Source organism: Rhipicephalus sanguineus, chromosome 4 (genome assembly GCF_013339695.2).
Source record: "Rhipicephalus sanguineus isolate Rsan-2018 chromosome 4, BIME_Rsan_1.4, whole genome shotgun sequence".
Lineage (NCBI taxonomy): Eukaryota > Metazoa > Arthropoda > Arachnida > Ixodida > Ixodidae > Rhipicephalus > Rhipicephalus sanguineus.
The window spans coordinates 95963151-95986123 of record NC_051179.1 but is presented as its reverse complement, the minus strand read 5'-3'; the positions used below and the strand labels follow the sequence as shown (position 1 = coordinate 95986123).

The following is a 22973-nucleotide window of genomic DNA, read 5'->3' as shown; positions in this document are numbered from 1 at the left end:
GCGCTTCATGACGGTGATAATTTTCTATCGACGACACACGGCAAACCTCGATCATAACAGTTCTGCTGCAAACTACTCTTATAATCTGCATGGCCACAGCTGGTTACAACCTTCGCTGAAGCAATGCTATAGCGCTTTCTAGATAAAGATAGTGCGGGTAAGGAAAACTATGCCACTCTCGTTGGCGCTATATAATACGATTGGACAACGATATTTGATGAAAGACAACATAACTTTCGCCGTGACACACGTGTCACGCACATATCATTCGAATTCAGGGGTACAAGTTTTCGCTTTGATCACACAATACTGCGGAAAGTGGAAAAATATGAGATCTCTGGTTTAAGTTATCAGACATTCCAAATTACAACTGAGGCGCTATTTGCACTCTACATGTTATAAATAGTACTGGCTTAGAAAAATATTTCTTTTATTCGCTGAAACGTTGGAAATTAGCCGCATTAGTGAACATATTATACCCACATCGCGAGAAAGTTCAGCTGCTAAAGTGAGTGCATACACAAGGGCTGTCACGCCCGCCTAGAAGTTTTCAGTTAAATGAAGCAATTGGTTTAGCCGTGAATCAAGTGATCGTGTTCGCTAAGTCACTCACAACAGCCCATATGACTTCGCGCAATAGCGTATTGTATGAAAATGTTACAACAATCATGTCGCTGCCAAAACTTTATATACTTAGAGAAATAACATACCCAAGAGATACCATGCAGACGTTATTGACGATTATTCAACGCCTCTTTTCTTAAAACACATGAAATGTCAAACTCTGTTACACACACACACATAGTCACACAGACACTTCGTCGCCACACTCGTCTGCGCGGTGCATCCTGCGTCAAATGTAGCGGCATTGCTGCACGGGCAACAAGAGCGGATCGCGCTTGCACGGAATGGCTTCCGCAATGGATCCCCAGTCGCGCATCAGCACCGCGCAGCCGTCGTCCGGCATATCGGTGCCCATGGATCCCATGCGAGAGCAGCCGAGGATGCAGTGCTGGACGAAGAAGAGCACTTTGGGTGCCAGGTACATCTTGGGCAGGCCGTGGCTCCCGCTGCCCGGCAGCCTCCGCCAGGCGAGGTACGCCAGTCGGGCACCCATCACCCGCTGTAGAGGCACGCCGCTCTGCGCCGATTCGTTCACTGGTGCCACGGGGCGCTCCATGAATTCCTAGAACACACGAGTCCACCCAATCGCAGTTACAAATTCTGCTTAGCAAACCTTTTTTTTTTACTCTTTGATAAGGTACTGCGTGATTCCGCGATGCTCTCAATGTTTTGAGGCTCATCCTCTCAGCTGACGTCCCGCTCCGCACACGTTGCTAGGTGGGCAGCGCAACATCGACTTAGCAAATGGCTAAATAGAAAAAAAAGAACATCTGCTTTCAGCTACATTACTATTAGGAACTACACAATAAATACATACCGACTATCAGGAGACACAGCAATCGCTTCGAAATGAAAACAAGACGCTGTGAAAGCGCGATTGAGGCAGTGTTGACGCAATTGTCGCCAAGGTTGAATATAGTTTCTGTGTGAATCATCTTTTCAGTTAGCTGTGACCTATATGGGTAGGTCAAAACGCCCACCTTCTCGGGACAAGGGAACAACCATAATCATGGCGGTATGTGCGGAAACGGCCCTGCACCGCATCACGCTGTTTATTGAGGTTTCCGCCCAGCCGATCCTTGAGGCATCTCTGTCTTTGTCCCACTTGTTTCTTCGCAAGTTGACACTAGAATCGAATACACGGTTTCCGCTATGGTTCCGATGGGAGATGAATGCTCGAAGCGATGAAAAATCGCTCAACAAAGAATGTCGCTAGAGCCAAAGCGTCCACAATGGGTTTTTACCTTACGTGGACCTGGCGAAGGCTTGTTCGACGACGCCTCATGGTCGCACTTATAGCGAGTACCGCACTAGCTTTAGTACACGTATGATAACAGGTAACAAGACGCAGCAATAATTTTGATAAATGCCATTGTGCTGGAAGTACCACCGACATTCACCACAGTCCTGTTAAGTGGTCGAAGTGTCGAAACAAGCGCGACTGATAATGCCAGCTGTCGGGAAGCGAAAGAACACTAGGAAAAAAAAGTGAGTCAGAGGCCGGATATGTCTGACTTCATTATTATACCGTGCTCGAGATGCGTGACTACCCTCCACGAGAGTTTTTGAACTCATAGCAAACGTCTCAAATTCCCAGTTTCCATATGCACTCATTGTTCCTTTTTTATTTTTGTCGCAATTACTAATTATTTTCGGTGAGATTTCGCGTCACATGCGCAACTGTTCGCATTCTATTTATATTACGGCCTGCAGACTTCTTAATTTCATGTGTTTTGAAACGCACGTTTCATGGTAATTGATATAAAGAAATTTAATTTCGTCGCAACTAGGGAGACTATAAGCGCCAATATCAAACAAATTCATGTAGCGCCCATCATGCTCCTCTTATCTTGATGATCGCACGATAGCCCAACAATTTTCGCTGAAACAGATATGGACAGTTAACTGCTAGAAAGCAAAGGTTTCTTTTAAGCTACGAACTGCAAACTTGTCATCATAGCGATCACAGCACTGCACTCACAACACATGCTTTTTTTAACACTTTATGATTACATTGGGCTCTTCATACGTCGAGTGGCGATAATACCTTCCAAAAATTGGATGTTTTCAAAAATGTATTGTCGAGAATAAAGGCGGATCTCAATTGGGGATAAAATTGAAGGAACCCTGCATAATCACGAAAAGCGGGGTGGTAGTGGTTTGAAGAGGAAAAGGCGCCTAATTTCTGCAGCCCGGTCGGGAGCACGGCGCAGCGCCTAACACAAAAAGTCTGCTCGACACAAGAGGTGCATCGCAGTGCTTAAGAAATTCTCTCTCCATTAGACAGCAATCTGACGTTTTCGAAAGCTTCACCTACAAGGAACCGCTACTGCCTGAACATTTTAACATTTTTCACCCACGCTGGTTTCTTCAAGTGCGGCTTTCTTCCTACGAACATTTCAGCTTATATTTCATTATAAGGTAACACCCGTTCGTCACTACTGAATCAACTCTCAATCCTGTTCACATAAGTATGTGTCCCCCCCCCTTTCTTTTTACATTTTTTTTAACATTCCACTTGTGAAATAGCCCCTTTAAAGCTTCAGCATCTTTATATATAAATAATGTCAAGTTATCGTTTTCAAGTGATGCCCAGCTTTTGCGTTAGCATTCTGGTTCTTACAGCAGCTCCTCCTTTGCTTAAAGAGAGTAGGAAGAACCAAGGAGCACCAGCATAATTCCCACCTTCTTCTTCGTCGCCTGAAGGCAGTAGGCGGCGTTGAAGTCGGTCGCGGCCCTTTCATTCCAGAAAGTGCGCCACCTCGCCTTCGCCGCTTCCATGCCCGGGCTGTTCGAGGACGACAATTCCGCCACGGCGCCCTGGGCTAGGATCTGACATACAAGGAGGAATCCACACGCAAAGCACACATGTTACAGCTACACACTCCTATGGATGCTGCCATAGTTGATCGCGTGGTGATGCGTTATGCTCACGAGCCATATTCGGTAAAGTCAAATATGTGCAGCCCGCATATTACGTTTACGTGACGTCACGTTGGTGTGGCCCAGTAAGCCGCGACATCGGCGTTTGAAGGACTTCTAAGAGGTGGCGTGCGAACTCTTCAAATTCCAATACAGTGAATGTTACAGGCAAGCTTACCACGACAGAAATGTAAGTTTGTAAGGCTTCATCATGAAACAAAGTAAGGCGTGCGCAAGCACGGGCATATGAGAAGAGTATCGATTCGCTCTTATCTTTTGCTTCCGTATCTGCACGCCATTTCTTATTTCATGACGTTCTAATGTCACGTATTCGTAACCCGTGCTACTTAACCCTTGTCTAAGTGTCTCAAGCTCTGCCATATTGCTGCCCGTTAGGACTCATGTTCTTCATTACAGTGCTACACAATTTAAGCCACTGCAGCAAATCCAATTTAGATACTCTTATCCAAGCGCCTTGCTTTTTTGTTTTTTGTTTTTTTGTAGCAATTCGATTAACCTCTCAACCTCCTTCAGTCAGTTTGTGTCTATCTATCTAGTCTTGCACAGCGTTTCCTCTTCAATAACAAAAATACCTTATTTCAATGTTATCCTGCGCCACACTTCTATTGCGCCATTAAGTCAATTGCAAGGAAAATCTTTTATATCAAACATTCAAAATCTGAGAACAAACTAACATTAGTTCTTTATTTTTCGTATAGTAAGCTTCACAAAATTATCATATAAAGCGAGTTACAAGGATAGTAAATCAATCTAGGCTGAGTTGGTATTTTTCGCTTATGAAAAATACCTCTGAAAATGAAGACAGATGAGTACACATCACAAAGAGTATTTCTTTGTTGCCCCTTTAGTGACCCTGTCTTTCTGCTTTTCCAGCATTTGTCATTATGCCCTTAATCAGAAAGGTCGTTACCTCGCATCCGTCTGAAAGTATTTCACGCTTAACATTTCTGCGCATTTCGTCTGCCGTTTAGGCATTTGTAGAACTGCTTTGTATTAAGGCCACTTAAAGCTATGATTCGTCCCCTGCGTCATTAAAGCATAAGCTAACAAAGGCATGATTTATTTTGTTATGCCATGTCCCTCTATTGCTTATGCGATGACCACGCAAAAGCAGTTAACATAATCTAGCCCCTACGAGGAACGCAATAAACCAAGCCTTGCAGCACACGCAAGCTATTACCTATAAACAATTAGTTTACAAAGAGCGCGCATTAGGTGAGGTATCAGAAGGGAAGAACCTTGCTATGTCATTCTATGACGATATCGAGATGCATGCGTTGCTGGCGCGTCAAGGGTTCCAAGCTCTCTGGAGCAAAACAATGCGTTTAGTTGCTTAAGCGAATAACCCAATGGCATGTGTCGTCATGCAACACTAAATCGCTTGTAATGGAACTTGAATAAATTGTGCATAACATGGTGAACATTGTCGTGCAACTCATTCAATTAAATTAGATATGTCCTGCAGCAATTTCTTCGATACCTATTTTATTTAGCACGGGCAGAGTGCTTCTTCCTATCACCCCAATCAATTATAGCAAATGTTTGCGTAGCAGCTTTTGTCAGCTAGCCATCTTATTCATTGTCATTTCAGCTCACTATTACTCCTTTCCCAGCAATTGTTCTGTTCCTCCTCTTTGTTGTGGATTGCAGTTCGCTAGATCGCGAAATTACTCCAGGACTAGCACATCTCAAATGAACCCGATACACATCTGCAATACTGCCTCAGTATATCGCAAGTTATACCACACATTGTTTTAGACAGCGCGTCACTTTTTAAAACTTAATGTGGCGGATAGTCCAACTCTAATGTTGAAAGTACTTTGCCGGAAGTGGTTGGCATTACTCGCAGATAACATCGACATGCGGATGTGACTACTACACAGAATATCAACAAATACGCGTTCAGCTAGCTCCTTTATGAGAGATTGCAAATGACAAACTGTAGCCGGCAATGTACAGTCGACTGCGAAGGTTTATGGAGCACGCGAGGGCTTTCCAAGCTGCCTGTCTGCGCCACCTAGCAATGCGTCACCTACCGTCGCCAGCAGAGCTTGCCCGGAAATGACTCTTGTTGTTATTCCCTGGCATATTAATTTTCCACTGCAGTATAGCGTACTGTTCGTTGTTTTTACGCAAAGCGCTCATCTGCAGTAAGGCTTCTTCTTCGATAGCAGTATAACACCGCGTGCATGGAGCGGTGTACCACTGGGTAGACTCTGGGCGAAGTGTTGCGACTGATGATAGCTATACAGATATACTGCTCAGGAGACAGAAGCGCGTCGCCGTAGCTGACAAAATGCGCGTCGAGTAACAAGAGAACAATATAAAATATTCGTTCTTAGTGAGAAAATAAATTGGCTATTGATTAAGGGAGGGATTGTCTTCGGCGCCGAGATACTGTCAATTGCTGCTGATATAAGGAAAGTGTCGTGAAGAGGCTGTTTGCCAGGCGTTCGCGTGGTCCCTACACTTTTGCAGTTGACTGTGTGTACATTCGAATGAAACGAATTCCAAACAAACGAATTCATTTACTTTCTTTCCGGTTCTTATACACATAACCTTCCTCGTGCTTGAGCCACTGATATGTGTCACAGGAGATGTGGCCACTGTCGACGAGCACTTCACAGTGGCCATGTGTCAATTTAGCACCACGATGTGTGCTTTCATTGTATTTTGACGTGTCCCCTGAACCTCTCATCGCCATTCTTTGCCTGACCATCATCATACATCATCTCCAACCTCATCATAGAGAGGAGTAATAGCTTCAAGAGACAAGATTACACACGTCTCATCCGCCACTAGCATTGTCTTGGTAGCTCGAATGAGGTTCACCACATTCATATCCTTGTATACTGTTTAATGTAGTATATGTTTCTGCATTCTCTCTCTCTCTCTCTCTCTCTCTGCATCGTGCTCCTCACCTGCCCCAGTGTGGCGTAGTTGTATGCTGTGAGTCCGTCTTCGTAGTAGTACGGCGGCCTGAACCTCTGGTACAGCCTGACGGGCTGGTCTCCAGCGAGCCTCATGGCCTCCAGCGCGGCCTGGACTAGCGGAGGCTGGGCGTGTCGGATCCTCAGCTCCCTCAGCCACACGTAGAGGTAGTGGTGCTTGCTCGCGTCTACACCGTCGAGCAAGTACACAGAGTTTTTCTTCACTGCTGAGTCCGGGTACTCCAAGGCGAGCCCCAGATCCGTCCTGTTCTGACGGACGTGGCCCGGTTCTTGCGTAACGGCGACCAGCGTGTCCATTATCGACGCCATCATGATGGCCACCTTGCGAAGACGCTCGACTGGTACCTCGAACTCAGCTGCAGAGGGATTGTTTTTAATACAGCGAGCATGAAAAATGATGGAAGGATCGCCGACATGAGATTTGACACTTTACTCCTTGCCCCACACGATTAAAACTGCTCGCGTTGCGCTGACTTTACTTAACATCGTGTGTTGCACGCCCTTATATTTATTTTATGAAAACGTTTTTTAAAAATTGGAAAGCCTTAACCAAGATTCACTTAATGGCATAAAAAACCATGAATATCTCATCACTAAGCAACCGGTAATTACTATTCTGCTTTATTGTATTTTTTGTATTTCATCTGGACACTTTCAGTCCCGTTCCAATCCTTATATGGATCAGCATGTGATCGCGCTTATGAACACAAGAGCCTCTACTTCCCACGCATCAACGAGCTATCTGTCTATCTATCTATCTATCTATCTATCTATCTATCTATCTATCTATCTATCTATCTATCTATCTATCTATCTATCTATCTATCTATCTATCTATCTATCTATCTATCTATCTATCTATCTATCTATCTATCTATCTATCTATCTTAACTTTCTTGCGCTAAAACAAAAGCCGAAACTCTCGAAACTAAGGAAGAATATTCCAGAAGGGGGGACGTTTGGGCGTGTTGATTGTTCATCGTTCTTCAGAAACCATAGCGCAATAAAGAACACGGGACAAAAGCGCTTGTCCTTGTCTCTTTCTTGTCCCGTGTTCTTTATTACACTGTGGTTTTTGAAGAGCGAAGAATATTCGCAAGCTCACAAACGCCTTTAACAACGCAATGTAGTATACCTGCGTAGGCCTCAAAAACGGACGCGTGTCCTTTCCTGTGTCTTATTGTAATGCTTTAACCCTAAACTTTTTCAAAAGCTTGCTTCAGTTTTGACGCAAACAACGTAAATCCTTCCTGATGTCATAACATTGTCAGGGTTACAAACTGGTCTTCGGTAAACATTTTCTGGCTGGCATATTTGGTGTCGTGTGGCGCGCAAAAATGTGCGTACACTTGATAACAAAATCAATGAAACAATGTTGTCGTGTCTATAAAAGCAGTATGTTGACGAAAACAAGGTTCATTTTCATTGATAACATTGCGCGCCTCTAGTTGAGATAACAAAAATGTGGGCCTCAACCGACCACAAAACGCGTGAAATAAATAACCGGTGGTCAGTTAGAGCACTGGCGCGCTCACAAGAAATGAGAAACACAGCTATAGATGGCAGAGGGTTAGGTGGAATGTGGACAGAGCTGCCGGTATAAAATCAGGGGGAGAGGCCTTCGTCTTGCAATGCACGTAAACAAAGGCTGGTGATGATTGTGATGATTACGACAATCGCACGGCTACGATGATTGCGGCATCTCATAGTGATGGAGATAACAGCGTAAAAGACGCAGCCGCATTATCGGTGATGTCTGTCAAGATGCGAAGTCGCAGCTTCTGGTAAGGAATGAGAATGCCCGCGTAATTGAACACTCGGGCAATCTAGCAGTCTCATCTGCAAGCTGTCACATCTGTTAAACTGATAAACTGAACATCTGAAAAGTTGAACCATCACGAGTGAATAGCCATCTTGTTCACGTATGTACTATAACGACCACTGGACACTGTATTCTGCGTCGCTGCTTTATTATTTTTCTTTTCATCTGTTGCAGCACACTGACCAACAAGCTTTCTATAACCTGCGAAGAGAACATTCTCAAAACAGTTCTTCTGATCCAGCGGCAATATTCAACACCTGGCTTGCTTGCGCTTTTTTTTCTTGAGAACTCGGCGCTCGCCACTTCCGAAATCAAGAATATTGTGTCACAGCTGATAACACGCATGCCGTCCCCGACCTGGAATTAATGCGCGCAGCGATAACGCACGAAAGACACAGGTGATAGAAAATTATTGTTGCAGGACAGAACAACGTCCCAAGTACGCCCTTTCTTTTTTGAGAGAACGTCAATGTCGTAGTGTCCCGAAGTGTTTTTTACCATATGCGAATTGCCCTGCTTCAATCTATGAATTTGCGATTGGCGGAACAGTCTAATCAACAACTGAAAATCAGTCGCCCTAGAATAAAATTTTCGTTTCTTCTTTTTTATGCTGATATACGTACTCAGGGTGATGGGCATTACACCACCAGGAAAAATCAAGGTTTCGTCGGCGTACTTCTTGCAGACGCTTTCTTTCGTCATCTGAAATTGAAATACCAGTAACACGTGAGCATGATATCAAGTATTGCTCCTACTATCTATTAGGCTGCCCGAATTAGGAGGCTATCCGGCGCTAAAGAGATGATTGAGCGCTCTAAAGAACCGTGTTGGCATGAAACACACAAACACATTGCAACGGAGTGTTTATTTTGTTCACCAACGACAGCAACCTCTATGTAGTGGCGTGCAGGGCTTTTTGCATTCTCCATGTTTGCGCGGCCGCGTGTGAGCATTATGTGCATGCGTTATTGGCGTAGCCAGATGGTTGGGGGGAGGGGCTCAAACCTCTTTTCGAAATTTGTACACTTTGTATGCATGTATACATGCACACATACTAGAGCACGCACGAACTTAATAGGGAATCGGTCCCCTGTAAAAAAAAATCTGGACTACTCTCCCGACATACATATGTGTCTGCGTGGGTAGTGTAAGCAGGTGCCTGGTTGGGTGACCGATTACCATGCATGTACCCGGTATCAAGTGTACTTTTATTACATTCGTCGCAACGTTTCTTCACAATAGGCGAGGCAGAAATCATGGTTCAATAAAACCGAATGGTGGATCAGTTCGGTACTGCACATCGCAAGCTTTAGCGCAAACAAACGAGGGCGCTCAAGAAGACACAAGGACCTTGTTTCTTCTTTGCGTCTTGTAGTGTTTCATCGCGCAAAACGTTAAGCATCCATGGATTCACTACTGGCGTTTGCTCGAATGAAAACTGCCCCGCTGCCGACTTGCCTCAGTGAAACCGGCGCGGTCGAAGCGCCGCAGTCCATTCATCAGCTTGATCACGCTCTCCTTCGTGTCCAAAAGGAGCAGGCCCAGGTGGAAGGCCAGCATGCGACGCATGGCTGTGCTCTCGTTCGAGCGCGCAAAATGCCCCAACACTGCCAGGGCTCGCCGGTTGGCGTACACCACGTCGTCCAGCTCGAAGTTCGAACGGCCGTAAAGCACCAGGAGTTCTTTCCAACGAGCTACGTAAAGAGCAATGCGCTCAGCTGATTAGGACGGCTTTGCCAGCTGTTATTGCGAAATAAGTATTCTTGGCAAATATACGTCTCCCGGTTACTGTTTCACGTCGGCATCTGAAGTGTCAGACATTTGTTTTAACAACACTGTTTGTTGGCCTAGTTAGTACTTGCTTATGACATTTTTTAGCCGCGAAAGAGCACATACACAGAGCAAAGAAACACACAACGACAGGACAGGCGGCACTTCCAACTGAATTCAGCTGGAAGTGCCGCCCTTCCTGTCGTGTGTTTCTTTGATTTGTGTATGTGCTCTTTCGCGGCTGAAAAACGTCATTAAGTGTCAGACATATAAGCGCTTGTCTTTCTTTTTTCCTTTTAGTTTACTGTCAATGATTCACTTTAGTAACAACAAATATTTAAAAAAATTGAAGTAGATAGCAGCTTGTCTTCCCTAGTTCTCGAAAAAGTAAAACTCTTTCTTTTGGTACGTTCGCATATGACGTGAGGAGAAAAATAAGAATAACGCAAAAGGAACAAACACTAAACAAGACGATTTAGGCATTAATTCTTCTGTTTTCGTCTCCTCCTTGATCACATAACGCTACAGTTATTTCCTTTCCCCACAAAAAAGAAATGCTTATTTCAAGAAGTAAAAGAAAACCAACTAATAAAATACGGCCAGTGGAATCCCAGCAAAAAAAAAAAGTTTACCTATGCTCGACGTTGCGCAAAACATTTGAGTCACTGTCCTCAGTGAAGCTATTCTATTCGCCTTCACTATACCTCTCAGTTGCTAGGCATATTTGGCGCTAAGTAGACCCACACAGAAGACGAAGGCGACAAGATGGGTGGCCTTCAAACACACACCAACTAGGCCAAGAACACGTTCTCTATTGCAACGCAGAGTACGCTACATTTTACTCTTCGCGAGCAGAAAATAAGCGCGCACTCATTCTCGGTGCGCCAATGCCAGCAGCCACCGTCACTTATGACAGGCCGCTGCAAGAGGCGCATGACAACCATAATTATTCTGTGCGTCTGTTAGAACACATTTGCGCAACCAATCACTCCAGATATTTCGCAAAATTTAAAGTGTATGATAACTAAGGGAATTGGCCATGAATACTCGTTGTGATCGATGGTTTCGGATACCTCTGAATCTTTATTACAACGCATGAAATGAGGGCTGTGCTTAGTATGGCTTTTGATTCAAAGGTAAAGCCTAATATTCTCGATGTAGTGCCTAGTCAACATAGTTTATAAAGGCAAGGACAGAAACTCTAACATTATTGTCACAAAGTTAAAAGTCAGCATCATGAGAAAGGGGAGAGAAGTTGAACAGCGAAAAGGAGAGGCCACGTTCTCAGAACGAGAACCCAGACTCCCGTACGCCAGGCAGCTCACATGTCGCACTTATGAAGACCTGTGGGTGCCCGGCGGCACTGCAACTCGAACCTAGTGCTAGGCGGCTCTCTATCATTGAATAGCGCTGCGGTCTGATAGAATCACTTTTCCGCTTTCTTAGTATCTTTAACCCCCTTCCCATCCCCACCCCCCTTGCCGCTGCACCATACACCCTTATAGGTTGCAGAAATTAAGGTATTTCCGTAACCTGAAGCCTTCATCTGTCCTTCCGCAGTACATTTCACGTGAAGAGCAGTTCGATGGCGGCAAGAGTTTAATCCAAGGCTAGAAAAATGTGCATTCCTGGTGCATAATGATAAGAGCACAACGAATGCAAGTTCGCTTTTGCGCTGCATTCACCCCTATCAACACCGTTTATAAGCGTCAATATGTCACTCAATGCATGTCTTACCAGCGCTAATGTCGTCCTCGGTGTAATTCGCCAATTCAGCAATCTTCATCGCTTCCAGGCCACCCTGGATCGTCTCGTTGGTGACGGGGTCAACTTCCTGTTTGACTATTTCTGAAACTGAGCGAGGTAACAAATGTTGGGAATGCAGAAAGAATGTTGACCGTGAAGAAAGGACGTCGCGCGAGAAGTCATGGAAAGGAGAAACAAACGGCACAGCTATTTGTATCCAGTGTTGACATGTCCACACCTGAATGGAGGGAATAAATGTTAAATTGCATTCACTGGTCTTGATGTTTTTCACATAGAAAGACAACTATCGTTCTTACGTTGTTTTTTTTTAGAGAGCTTCTCAAGCTTCTCGTAATACAGATATTGCGTGTTTGTGCAGGCGAATGTCTACAAACTTTGAAACTACGCCTCTCTTCCCGTATGTCCCCTACGGTTAAACAATACAGGAGTTACATAGAGGTTGCTGGGAAGTGGTAACACATGCAGCACATCTCAAGAGGCCTACTATAAGTTTTCGCGTGCTTTTGACGGCCGATCATTAATGGTTTTGCTCCGATACTCATTCCGTCCATTTTGATTTCTTCCTAAACCGCGTTCGCCCTAGCTCAATAAAGTGGACGATGCGAAGCGCAGGTCTATGTTGTTCTGTCCCTCTCACACGCATGTCCACAACACAGAGGCTTATGGTTCCCTTTGAAAGGCGCCGATGTATTCAGACTACTATTCTTGTAACAAAACAATAAACTCCGTTTTAAATAATGTGTTATCGCTAATATTAACACGTCCACTTAAATGGTCCCTAAACAACTCTGAAAATGCAAAGAACTAGCACGGTATTTTCTCCTGCAGTTTCCCGTCTTTCCGGCCCAATTCGTGACGCCAGCAGTCCGTTCACGTGACGTCATGAGGAAGTAAGCTCTCGATTTATCTATATATGAGGGATATGACTTTGAATTGTCTCCTACACTGAGTTGCCATGCAGTCGCGCGCCAGTTAGGCCTTGTTTCGCATGGCTGTCATACGCGATCAACTATAGGCTTCCAAAGCAACGTCGAGCGGCGCCACTGCTCTTATCGCAACTGGGGGCATCCACGGCCGCAACGCTGCCGTCTCCGCTTCCGCGCGCGGAGTGCATCTGTGGTGCGTCACAATATAACTATTGCTGACTAGCAGTGCTCTGGGCCGAATGGGGAGCGCATGTGCGCACGTTTCCTTGCCGCCGCCGCTGGCAAATCCCGCGACAAACCGCCTACGCGGGCAGCGTCTGCCCCCAGTAACGCATAGCTCACCCGCGCGAGCGTCGCGCGCCAAACTTGAGCTTGGGTTGCCTATTTCACTTTCTTTTGCGCGTTTTCGACTGCGCAAGCGGAGATAATGTGTAGCCGAAAACCGCGAGATCCTGATGGGCTCGACGTTTAATGCCTGACATTGTCCACGTGCTTTATGAAGAAATAAGCGAATAAGTGGCGAGGAGGAGATACCACCTGCAGGAAGGGTAGTGAAGCCGAGAAAGAAAACACTATCCCGTCTGCGAGCTCGGAGCGCTTTGGGAGCCCCTTAAACACCACGAATTTGATTATACGTTGAACGACTGACAGCTTTACAAGTCCAGTTGTCTGTCAACGACATAGCAGTCTGACCGTTTAATGTTACCTAAAAGAACAGCTGCGCAGCAAAAAGAAATATTCGCTCAGTTATTCGATTAGCAGCTGTCTTAGGCACCAGTGCCACTTGAAACAGCTGGTTTGGACTTTGAGCGAGTTAGTGCGCTGATAATGAATACGATAGCCATACACACGCTACCAAAACGTCAGCATTCGGTGTCATAACAAAACTAAATTTGAGGTGTATGTACATCAGAATAGCTCTTTCTCGTGTTCTGCGCAACAATGGTAGTTATGACAAGCATTCGAGGTGTTGCCGAGACGGTATGCAAAAGTGGGTGCGTACTTTGGCTGTCGCCTTCGGTGAGTTCCTTGCTATCCTCAGGGTTTTTGATCCAAGGGCACTAAGGTCTTGTTATAGAAGCCAGGCCGAATCTCTCTCGCTCCAGTACCGGAAGTAATGCTTCGCCCTTTCCGTAATGTCGATCTGCGAGGAACGTAAGCAGTAAAATAGAGTCAACGTTAAATTCTGCCTTGCAAGTAACAGTCAAAAAGGGAAAAGAAAACAGCAGAGGGGAAGGTAGGGATGTTAACTAGTGTAAAATAACCGGTACGCTAACCCTAGTGACAGTCAATATTTCTTAAGCATTTCCATAAGTTTCTTAACGCAAGTGTTGTCAGTTTCACCCCGAAAGCAAAGCATTGAAAAGTAATTTCACAAGTTTCACTTTCGCTTTAGGTTACTAAGAATCCAGGCTTGATGACCGTGCTAGAGGAGTTGTGTGGTCCACCTCGGTTCTGCACTACATGAGATTGAGGAAAAACCATCACATCCGTCAGCGTGCTACGAATGCATCAACCACTTCGCCACCTGCTTCCATGTTCGTGGACACGACTTCTTGAGCAATATGCACAACAGCAGACTGCCCAGTGTCATTGAAAAGACGCGTTTCCATCACGTAGTGTCCTTTACGCAAGCTCCAAGATTGAGCAGTAGTCAGCTTTGGCGGCGGATGTGCACGCATAGGGAAACGGCGGTGAGCAACTCGCGCTGCTACAGGCTGCTTAGGATAAACCACATTAAGGTTTCGCAATTAATATTTTCGCCATAGAGAGTAGTGTGAACAAACGTTATACTATCGGTATTTTGGAATCATGTCAGAAATGTTCAAAGCACCTGAAAGTGTGAATGTGCGTTTATCGAGGGTGTTTTGCGATGTTCGCAACTAATGTCGCCGTTTACACACACCCATTTTTTCACCCTTTCAAAATGAAATTTATGTCGCAATGTTTGTTTTTTTCACTGTACTTGTGGAACGATATGAAATAATATTTTGCAAGCTGTATTTTCCTTTTTTTTTGCCTACATTTTTTTCCTCGGTAGTGAAGGCGCTAAAAATTGCGGCAGGCCCAACGTGCCTTGTTTTTCACCCAATGCTCCGAGGAGCGCTACGCGACGTGCCTTCCTGGGCCTGCTCCAACCCCTTCTCTAAAGGAGCATGGTGTTAACAACTTCGACGACCACTTTCGACCGAGTCTCAGGGAGGCCTTCGTTAGCTTGGTTATAACTGGAGACTTAATTAACTGGCTGGAAGCAGAATCCGGAGTTGACTTACGAGTCTGAATATGGAAGTCTAAAGTGGATTAAGACTCTAAAACTGGAAAACAATGAATTAAGAGCCCGGAACTGAAACCCACCGGAATTGAACGTAACGCCGGAATTGCGTACTCGGAAGCCACTTGGGTGACAGGCGCGTCTCGTAACTGAGGTTAGGTGTGACCTGCCATCGCTCTGGTTAGTGAGACTACAGACCTGCCGGCTCCGTGACCCATAAGGCAAGAGAGCAGTAATCCCGGTCGGGAAAACCAAGGGCAAGTGCGCAGAAAAAGCTTCACCTTTATAAACTGAGCTCGACTTTCGCCATGGCTTTGCATGCACGCCGCTGTGATACAATAACACTAATTACATGCAGGACGCTGACGGGAGCAGTGGAAACCAGAAAGCTAATTCACAAACATTTTTAATAGTTAGTGCTCAAGGGCAGGTATAGCTTTCATTATGATTTATATGATAGTTGTTATGGTCGATCTTTACTAGAGGTATTACCTTTTACAGCTTTATTTCGGAAACTTCATACGCCGACCGAAAAGCTATTCGAAATGTTGAAGTTTATGAAGGTGCATCGCACTAAAGACAATCACATTAAAGAAAAACTCATCTACCTATATAGAGCTTTTATTTCGCTCTAGAAAAAGTGAACAAAAAATGCCGACGTGTGGCGCTCACTCACCCGCAGTTCGAACGGCTCCGACGGGTCCCTGGTGTAGCGGAAGCGCCGCACGAACGACACGATCGGGTGCAGGCCGTACTCGAGCGACAGCTGCAGCATTCTCGCCACGGGCTCTTCCTTCGAATCGTCCGTGACGTTAGGGTAATACAGCTTGAAGTACCCTGTCACCTTTTCTACCACCTCGAGAGAATCCCTCAGGGACTCGCTGTACAAGTTGCACTGGTGGATCATTATATCTCGCAGAGCTTGCCCCCCGGCCTGTATCCTGGGCGCTCGTCCGCGTACCAGGCGCTGCGGTGCCCAGAACGACTGGCCCGACGTATCAGTCTCCGGCACCGAAGCTTCCTGGGTAAACGTGGGTGCAGTTGATTGTGTTCATTACTATTGTTCTCAGCAGACGCAACTTTCGTCGTCGCCTGTGGTACACAACTTGTGCAGAGTGCAGACAGATTTGGTTTCACGTGAGCAACGGTGTACTGTACCGCTGCGGCGTCCATGTCATGTCCACCTTTATAACGACTGCGCCATCTTCTGTTACGCAGCTCGCCAGTCTGCGAAGAGTCTCCGTGCGACGAGCAAAACATTTCTACTCTCTGCCTCACACACTACGCGTAGAGTGGTTTGCGAGTATAGCAGCGTTAAGGTGTAGTTTGCTAAGAAAATTGCCGTTAACGCGTGCGATGGCCGCTTTTTTTTTTTTTCCCAAACTGTGAGAGGCTGTTTTAATTGATGCCATTTTGTCAGCTAAAAGACAGTTCTTTTTTTTTCAGTTTTAAAAGCGTTCCAGGCTTAATCTGCGGTCTTCGACCACAAAAATCTGAACTTGAGAAACAGCTCGACATTCGTTGTCCATGTATGATTTGCAGTTGAAGTACTCGCAATGGGCTGCGATGGGCAGTAACGCGATGCGCCATAATGCCTGTACAATTCGAATTTCTACCGTCGCATGATTGCGGGGAAATGAACTAAAACGTCAAAACGCGGCGAAAAGTGTTACTTGATCTATTTGATGGAAGAGCTTGTGTCCCGGAACAGAGTTAGACAGTCAAATCACAGCGATAATGACTTGCACTGTGGTCAGTCATTAGTCGTTTCATCTGTTACCTGTAGATGTCTCGCCCTCTATTTAAGGTTATTTCTGGTTGCTCGTGTTATTTCGAGGATGCGTAGGGTCGTGCATAGTTATGGGAAACACTCTGGCCATTGTTACAGCGCGCACGGCAGCCTATATTTGGGATAACATTCTGCCCCGTACTTTTGCTCAGTCGGACCTGTTACGTCATTGTTTAAAGACCGGGGTGATGGCCACACAGATTTTTGACAATAATGGCCAAGGACTCCTGACCTTGCGTTCCCAGAACTGTTTACTTTCTACCTATACTGCCGGAAAGCCAGGGACCAAAGGCAGGCCATTGTGAGAACCACGTGATCGCCCTTAGTTTTCATTTTTTCATCCATCGTTAAGCTCGTTGTCTTTTGGAATCAACAAGAGGGGGGGAGAGGGCTGTGACGACTTCCCCCCCCCCCCCTAGTGGGGATCCCTGCGCACGCCTATGACAGTAACCACTGGAGCGTATCCGCACCTCAAGGTTTTCTTCCTCCTGTTCGATGAGAGCTCGGCGGTCACCGATGCTGCACGAAAAGAAGTTGAGGTTCCTGCACGGGTTCATAAAGGGTTCAATGGCCCCCAGCAGCCTGTGGCGTATGGCGAGACAGGCCGGAGTGGTGCAGCCTTCCATCCAGGGAAAGGCGTCGGCAGTGGGATGCATCGCGAATTTTACCCAGTACGAGCCTGCTGCTGGTTTCCCCGTCGGCGCCTCGGTCCATTTACCCGGATGACCAGTAGTTATCCGTTGCTGTTGGCAAGAGACACAAGGCGTGACACTTCAAATGCATAGGATAATATAATGCACTCGCGAGTCGCGCTACGTAACAGCTTGCAAGTATTCCGGCGACCGTGCTTCAGCCATTTCTTGGACGCTTTGCGTAGTTTTCTCCAACATGCATCATTTAATTCTACTGTGATATCAGTAACCTGAGGCCTCCATAACGCCAGCTCGCCGCGACAAGTCTACGACTGCGTCGGCCGACGGTCGTATTGCGTTTAGTTGTTTTCAGTCTCCTTGAAGAAGCAGGTCTGCGTTTTGATTTGGATAATTCTTGGTATCGGCAGCGTGTATTTCGATCACTTGGGAGCATACCATTATCGGCGGCTCTTCAATGGCGAACACAAGTGGATGAAATGCTCGCCACCACGTTGCGCGGCCGCGTCGGGCCCTACGCGTTGAGATTATGTAAATAGTTTTGCGTAGCAATCACGTAATAACACTTTTTAATTTAATCAGCTATAGCGTGCTTAATTTTTTTGTCACGTCGACAGCAAACAGTTTAACAATCTTCACTGAACGTCGTCCAGGCCAAATCATTGAGCCCCGCTATCTCTCAGCTCTCTGCTTCTCTAGCTTCTGAAAAATGAGTTCATTGCACCAGTGTTGCGAAACACTTGGATAGAAAGGAACCAGAGGAAAGAGAAGAGGCGAAGTCTATTTCCTGGAAGCAGATACTAATGAACTGCATTATCGAAGAGAAAGCGAATAGGCGGGCCAGAATTGCGTACAAAAAATATTGTGAAGTAAATTAAGGCCAGAATTTCAATGGCCGTACAATTTAGTGCATACTTCGTGGAAATTGAGCAGTTGTGGCGGTGCACATCTCCACAGGCGTGCTGTGCGCGCAATTATAAGAACCGTCTTAGTGAATACCCTGTCTTTAATCATTGTCTTGCTTGTTTCAACCACAAAACTATCAGAACGTGGTATAATCATTCTTATTAAAGCTGCCACCGATCTACGAGCTATGTAACCATTTCTTGCAGTTATGTATCCATTCACAATAGTAACATACTCGTCCTGTTCCTGAAGCAAATGACGAAAATTCATTTTCTTTAACAAACTTGCCGCATTACATCGCAGTTGTGTACCGCCGTACACCCGCAGAAAGAACTTTTCACAGCCAGCAGGTATGTCGACTTCGATGCAGGCATTGTGCGGCGTTTATTCTTTTTTATGTAAATGAAGCTGTTGATTTCGTCCCTTTACCTCATGTTTGATCGTATAGTGTTGTCACACAGATAACTAGAGGCACATAGTAAGCACCAATGGATAGATGATTCTCTGCTCGAAGGCATGTCTAGTCTTAACGTTATTAAGTAAAGAAGAAGTACCACTTGGTTTGTATCAGGATATGTTATATCAATAAGTGTGCACAGCGACGCATTTGCCCACCTTGCCCCTTAATCGCCCGTAATGTTTTGATGCCAGCGCGGAAGAACAGGTGGAAAGTAAGTTATTAAATGCATTCGGATATGTGTCGTAATCTTCTATGCATTAATTTATATATGCCTTTTGTGAACGGCCTTACACCAACGGTATCATACATTTCTTCAGTGGTCGTAAGCCATCTTAATGAACGCTCCAAGTAACGAGGAACTTCTGCATCGTGTCATCTGCTTTCCTGCCTCCTTACTGACTCACACATGCTTTACGTCAACCACATAAAACACTAGACATTTCTTTACTACATTTTTGAACACTTAACTGCAGTCATCAGAGGACAAAATAGCCATACAGCTGAATATATAAAGACCCCACAGAAGCAGCCTCTACAGCTTCTTTCGAAAAAAAAAGGTACAGAAAATTCGGAGCTTAGGTAAAATCGAAAAACGCAAATTACGATGTGCAAAGATGCCTTCACCGCAGTGCTTCACAGCTACGCAAAGAAGCCAGCGTCGCGCAATATGCAGTGATCATTTCGAGAAAATTTTACGTGAATCGTTGCTGAAGGTGTGGGTTAGGCGTGAGAAAATACGGATACCTATTTCTTGAGCCTTCCTTTATTCCGCAAGTTTGCCCAGCACTGAGTTACTCATGCTGTCAAAGCAATGAACTCTGTGTATGTGAATACGCCGACGTGCCGTAGACCGCCGGTGCCGATCTCTCTACAAGCAGCCTATTCGACTAATCAGCGGCACGGATTACTGTCACGTGGCCATTGTGGCCTCGCTATCGTTACTTCAGATAATTTGGGCTCTGAGAACGGATTCGCACTGTGAAACACAAAAGCCACTTCACATTGCATGAGACAAGTCCACTTTTTGTTCTTAAATATGCCGGCCAGCCAACCCTGAATGAAGCCTTCATGCACTTCATCATACACCCCTGATGTGGTACAAAAGTAGGGGAATTGTTCGAAGGGCTCGATTTTCTGCACAACTAATGAAACCGACAGACAATTAAGGAATAGGGGACATTTTTGGTGGTTTCTTAACTGTATTGTAATGATGCTGACTTAAATCGAAAGAAATTAAAATGCACGAACAATCACCCTTTTCGTCGATGGGATCTGAACCCACAGCCTTGGAATCATACGTCCGCTGCTCTACCATTTGAGCTACGACGGAGGGTGCTCCCCCGTCCACCGTTTCTTTTTCGTTTTCTTTTTTGTAAGGTATTTATGTGCGCTGAATAACTGTGAGTATTCGTCAGCGCCTGATGTAAGAATTACGTGAGTCTTGCTGAACGGCGCTTGCCATTTTTCGTTCACAAGTCGTCTTCGCAATTTCACAACCAGCTTAGCAGACACCCATGGAGCATTGTGAGTTTCTGTCAGCTGGTCTTAGGAATTCTTGTACCGTCAGATTTTTGTAATGGGACTTGGCTTATAAATACGGCAGGACTGCTTGACACACACAGGACTACAAAGAGCAATAGCTTCTGACAGCAGACCCGCAAAGTGCATTCAGACGTAGTAGATTGTTTGCTCGCAGCATGAAGTTCTCATTCGAGCGTGGTTTCAGTAGCGCTTGTTTTCTGAAGCAATTCCGCTTCTTAATGAAGTTTTTAAAGGCTTACCGAGCTTCTGTTCTTCAGTTTGTCTGAAAGCACGAAATCTTCAAATTTCGGAAGAAGAGGGCTCGTAGTCTCCGCCTGAAAAGAAAAGAGCCTCTCTGCTTGGGAAACATCAAAAACACAGCATAGTAGTCCCACCTCAACATGTCGGTACTGACTATTGAATGAACTCCGTTTCGATTAGAAATCCTGCTATCTAATTAAACGAGCTCTCACGGTTTCCGCCCGGCCAAATCAGGGGCACTGACACCACTGACAGCTTTCGACAGTACAACAGTAGAAGACGGGGCGTTCTTTTCTGCCTCTATTTGCTTTTTAAACGTGCTAGATTGTCGTTCGCTATCTGAAAATACGCAGCTTTTTCTCATTAACGGAAATATTCCCATGACAGCGCACAAGCCGTCAGTATCCAGGTTTTGGACAGAGCCCATGATCTCTGATGCCAAGGCAGCATACGCCCAATGCATCTCTCCCCCTGCCAACAAAACCACTCGCGGGTATGTGGTGCGCAATTTATTCGAGAACTTCGTGTAACGGACCGTAATGCAAGGGACGTATACTTACCTTACGTATGCGTTAGCGTACCCGGGTGTTGTCTAATTATTCCGGAGTACCTCCTACGACCTCAGTCGTGGGGGGTACTCTCAGTATCATATTCTGGCCTGGGTATGTAAAATCTCCCGGTTTTTTCTTCTTTTTTTCAGTTTCAAAGAACTAAATAGGCCCATACATTGACGTTTACCCGGATGGAGACCATGTTCGTTGTTTACCATAAATTGCAAGCTGCAGCAAGGCGAAAAATTGTTGTCAACACGATCTTCAAAAAGTGTTTTTATGAATTTGACTCTCTTGGCTACTAATCACGGAAAGAAATTCTCTGAATGTCTGCCACTGGAATTACAAAGGCATTCTTTCGGTAGATATTCGGAATATTTTTTTTTTTAGATTGTAGTTTTATTGCTGGTGAAAGTCAACTGAGCTCTCTGCGAGCAGAAACTTCGACCCTGAGAAGATCATTTCGTAAGCTTTATGTATGATGTTACTTGCAAGCAACTAAGATGGGAACCAGCCGACCAGAGTCGAAGACAGAAAACGAGAAATTCCCATGACGATGCTTCTTCTCTGTGCGTCTGTTCATTGGTGTGCACCAGTGAACTTGCCCTTGTACCAAGTCGTCCAGCACTTACGCTTAATATAACCTTAGGAAGATGCTGGTTTTGCTCAATTTAAATGCTATGGGCTCCTGTTTTACAGCCGTTTGTTTGATGCCAGAGGGTTTCAGTTGTGCTATGCTATGCAGTAACGTATTTGAACCAGAACGGTCGAATTGACGACTGTGTGAGGTTGCATAGGACTCTTTTTTCTTGATCCCCTTGAAAGATTGCTTGACAACAATATTAAAAGCTCGTTTTTGTACAAGGGCGCAATTTCAGCGAAATCCGTTCTTCGTGGAACAGGACTACTCACCTGCTGTAAGCCGTAGCCAAGGCTCATGACGACGAACACGATCATTATGAAGAGCGTGAGGATGACCATGCACGCCATGAGTGACATCTTTTCATCTTCACCCTCCGAATTCTCCGCGGTGTCCGTCCTGCTCCGACGCACTTTTACTCGTGGCGGACTCGTCCTTTGACGGCGACTTCACGGCCGCATCGTTCTCTGGAACTCTGGGCGCACTAGGCGCCCTGAGAAACGACATCGACAAGCCCTCTTTTATGAATGGACGCGACGGTTTCTACTAGCATGATACCTGCTCGAAATGATAAAATTTCAGCACAGTCCCTCATGCATTCACTTAAGTCGACTCGAAGGTGAAATCCATCTTTCTTTTCTTCTCCGTCGACGTACTGATCCTTCCCCGCCACCCTTCGAAAGCTTTCTGCACCTAACGTAGTTTAGCGCTACCTCCAAGACGGGAGCTCCTCACAGGAGCTCCCGATCGCCTCCGTGATCGGACCATCTTTGACCAAGCTAGGATGTCATGTGATGACCTCATCGTGTGACGTTAAGTCAATGACGCCATGATGACGTCATAATGAAGTCAGAGTTTGGCGATCTCTGGCGTCATCGTGACGTCATCACGTGACGACTTTTTGCATCACTCGTCCCCGACGCCGCGGGGCGCCGACGGTCAACTTCGCGTTTGATGAGGCATTTAAGGCTTTCGCCTTAATACACCCACAGATAGTCCCAGCGTTCAAATTTTTCATTCATATATAACGTTCATGCTGCCGCGTGCTTCTTATTTATATGCACGTAAACATTTGCAGCAGTTTAAAAGTGGCCCTCGCTGAGAAACTTTCGATATTATG

At 45.6% G+C, this 22973-nt stretch overlaps 3 protein-coding genes across 3 annotated transcripts; all 3 read right to left on the bottom strand.

Moving 5' to 3' along the window:
* Window positions 1-549: 549 nt before the first annotated feature.
* On the bottom strand, window positions 550-9075 carry LOC119388890 (uncharacterized). The gene is made up of 4 exons (XM_037656260.2): window positions 8964-9075; window positions 6489-6874; window positions 3310-3456; window positions 550-1186 (listed from the first exon to the last, which is right to left on the bottom strand). Exons 1-4 carry the CDS (start codon window positions 9040-9042, stop codon window positions 854-856), a joined length of 945 nt encoding a protein of 314 aa, XP_037512188.2. The 5' UTR covers window positions 9043-9075; the 3' UTR covers window positions 550-853.
* A 678-nt stretch (window positions 9076-9753) lies between these two features.
* On the bottom strand, window positions 9754-13983 carry LOC125758259 (uncharacterized). The gene is made up of 3 exons (XM_049415281.1): window positions 13807-13983; window positions 11848-11964; window positions 9754-10034 (listed from the first exon to the last, which is right to left on the bottom strand). The coding sequence occupies exons 2-3, from the start codon at window positions 11894-11896 to the stop codon at window positions 9754-9756; spliced, it is 330 nt and encodes a 109-aa protein (XP_049271238.1). The 5' UTR covers window positions 11897-11964; window positions 13807-13983.
* LOC119388889 (uncharacterized) lies at window positions 13876-22306 on the bottom strand. Its single transcript, XM_037656259.2, has 5 exons — window positions 22126-22306; window positions 20662-20736; window positions 17335-17607; window positions 15752-16096; window positions 13876-13947 (listed from the first exon to the last, which is right to left on the bottom strand). Exons 1-5 carry the CDS (start codon window positions 22210-22212, stop codon window positions 13876-13878), a joined length of 852 nt encoding a protein of 283 aa, XP_037512187.1. The 5' UTR covers window positions 22213-22306.
* Between the last annotated feature and the right edge of the window lie 667 nt (window positions 22307-22973).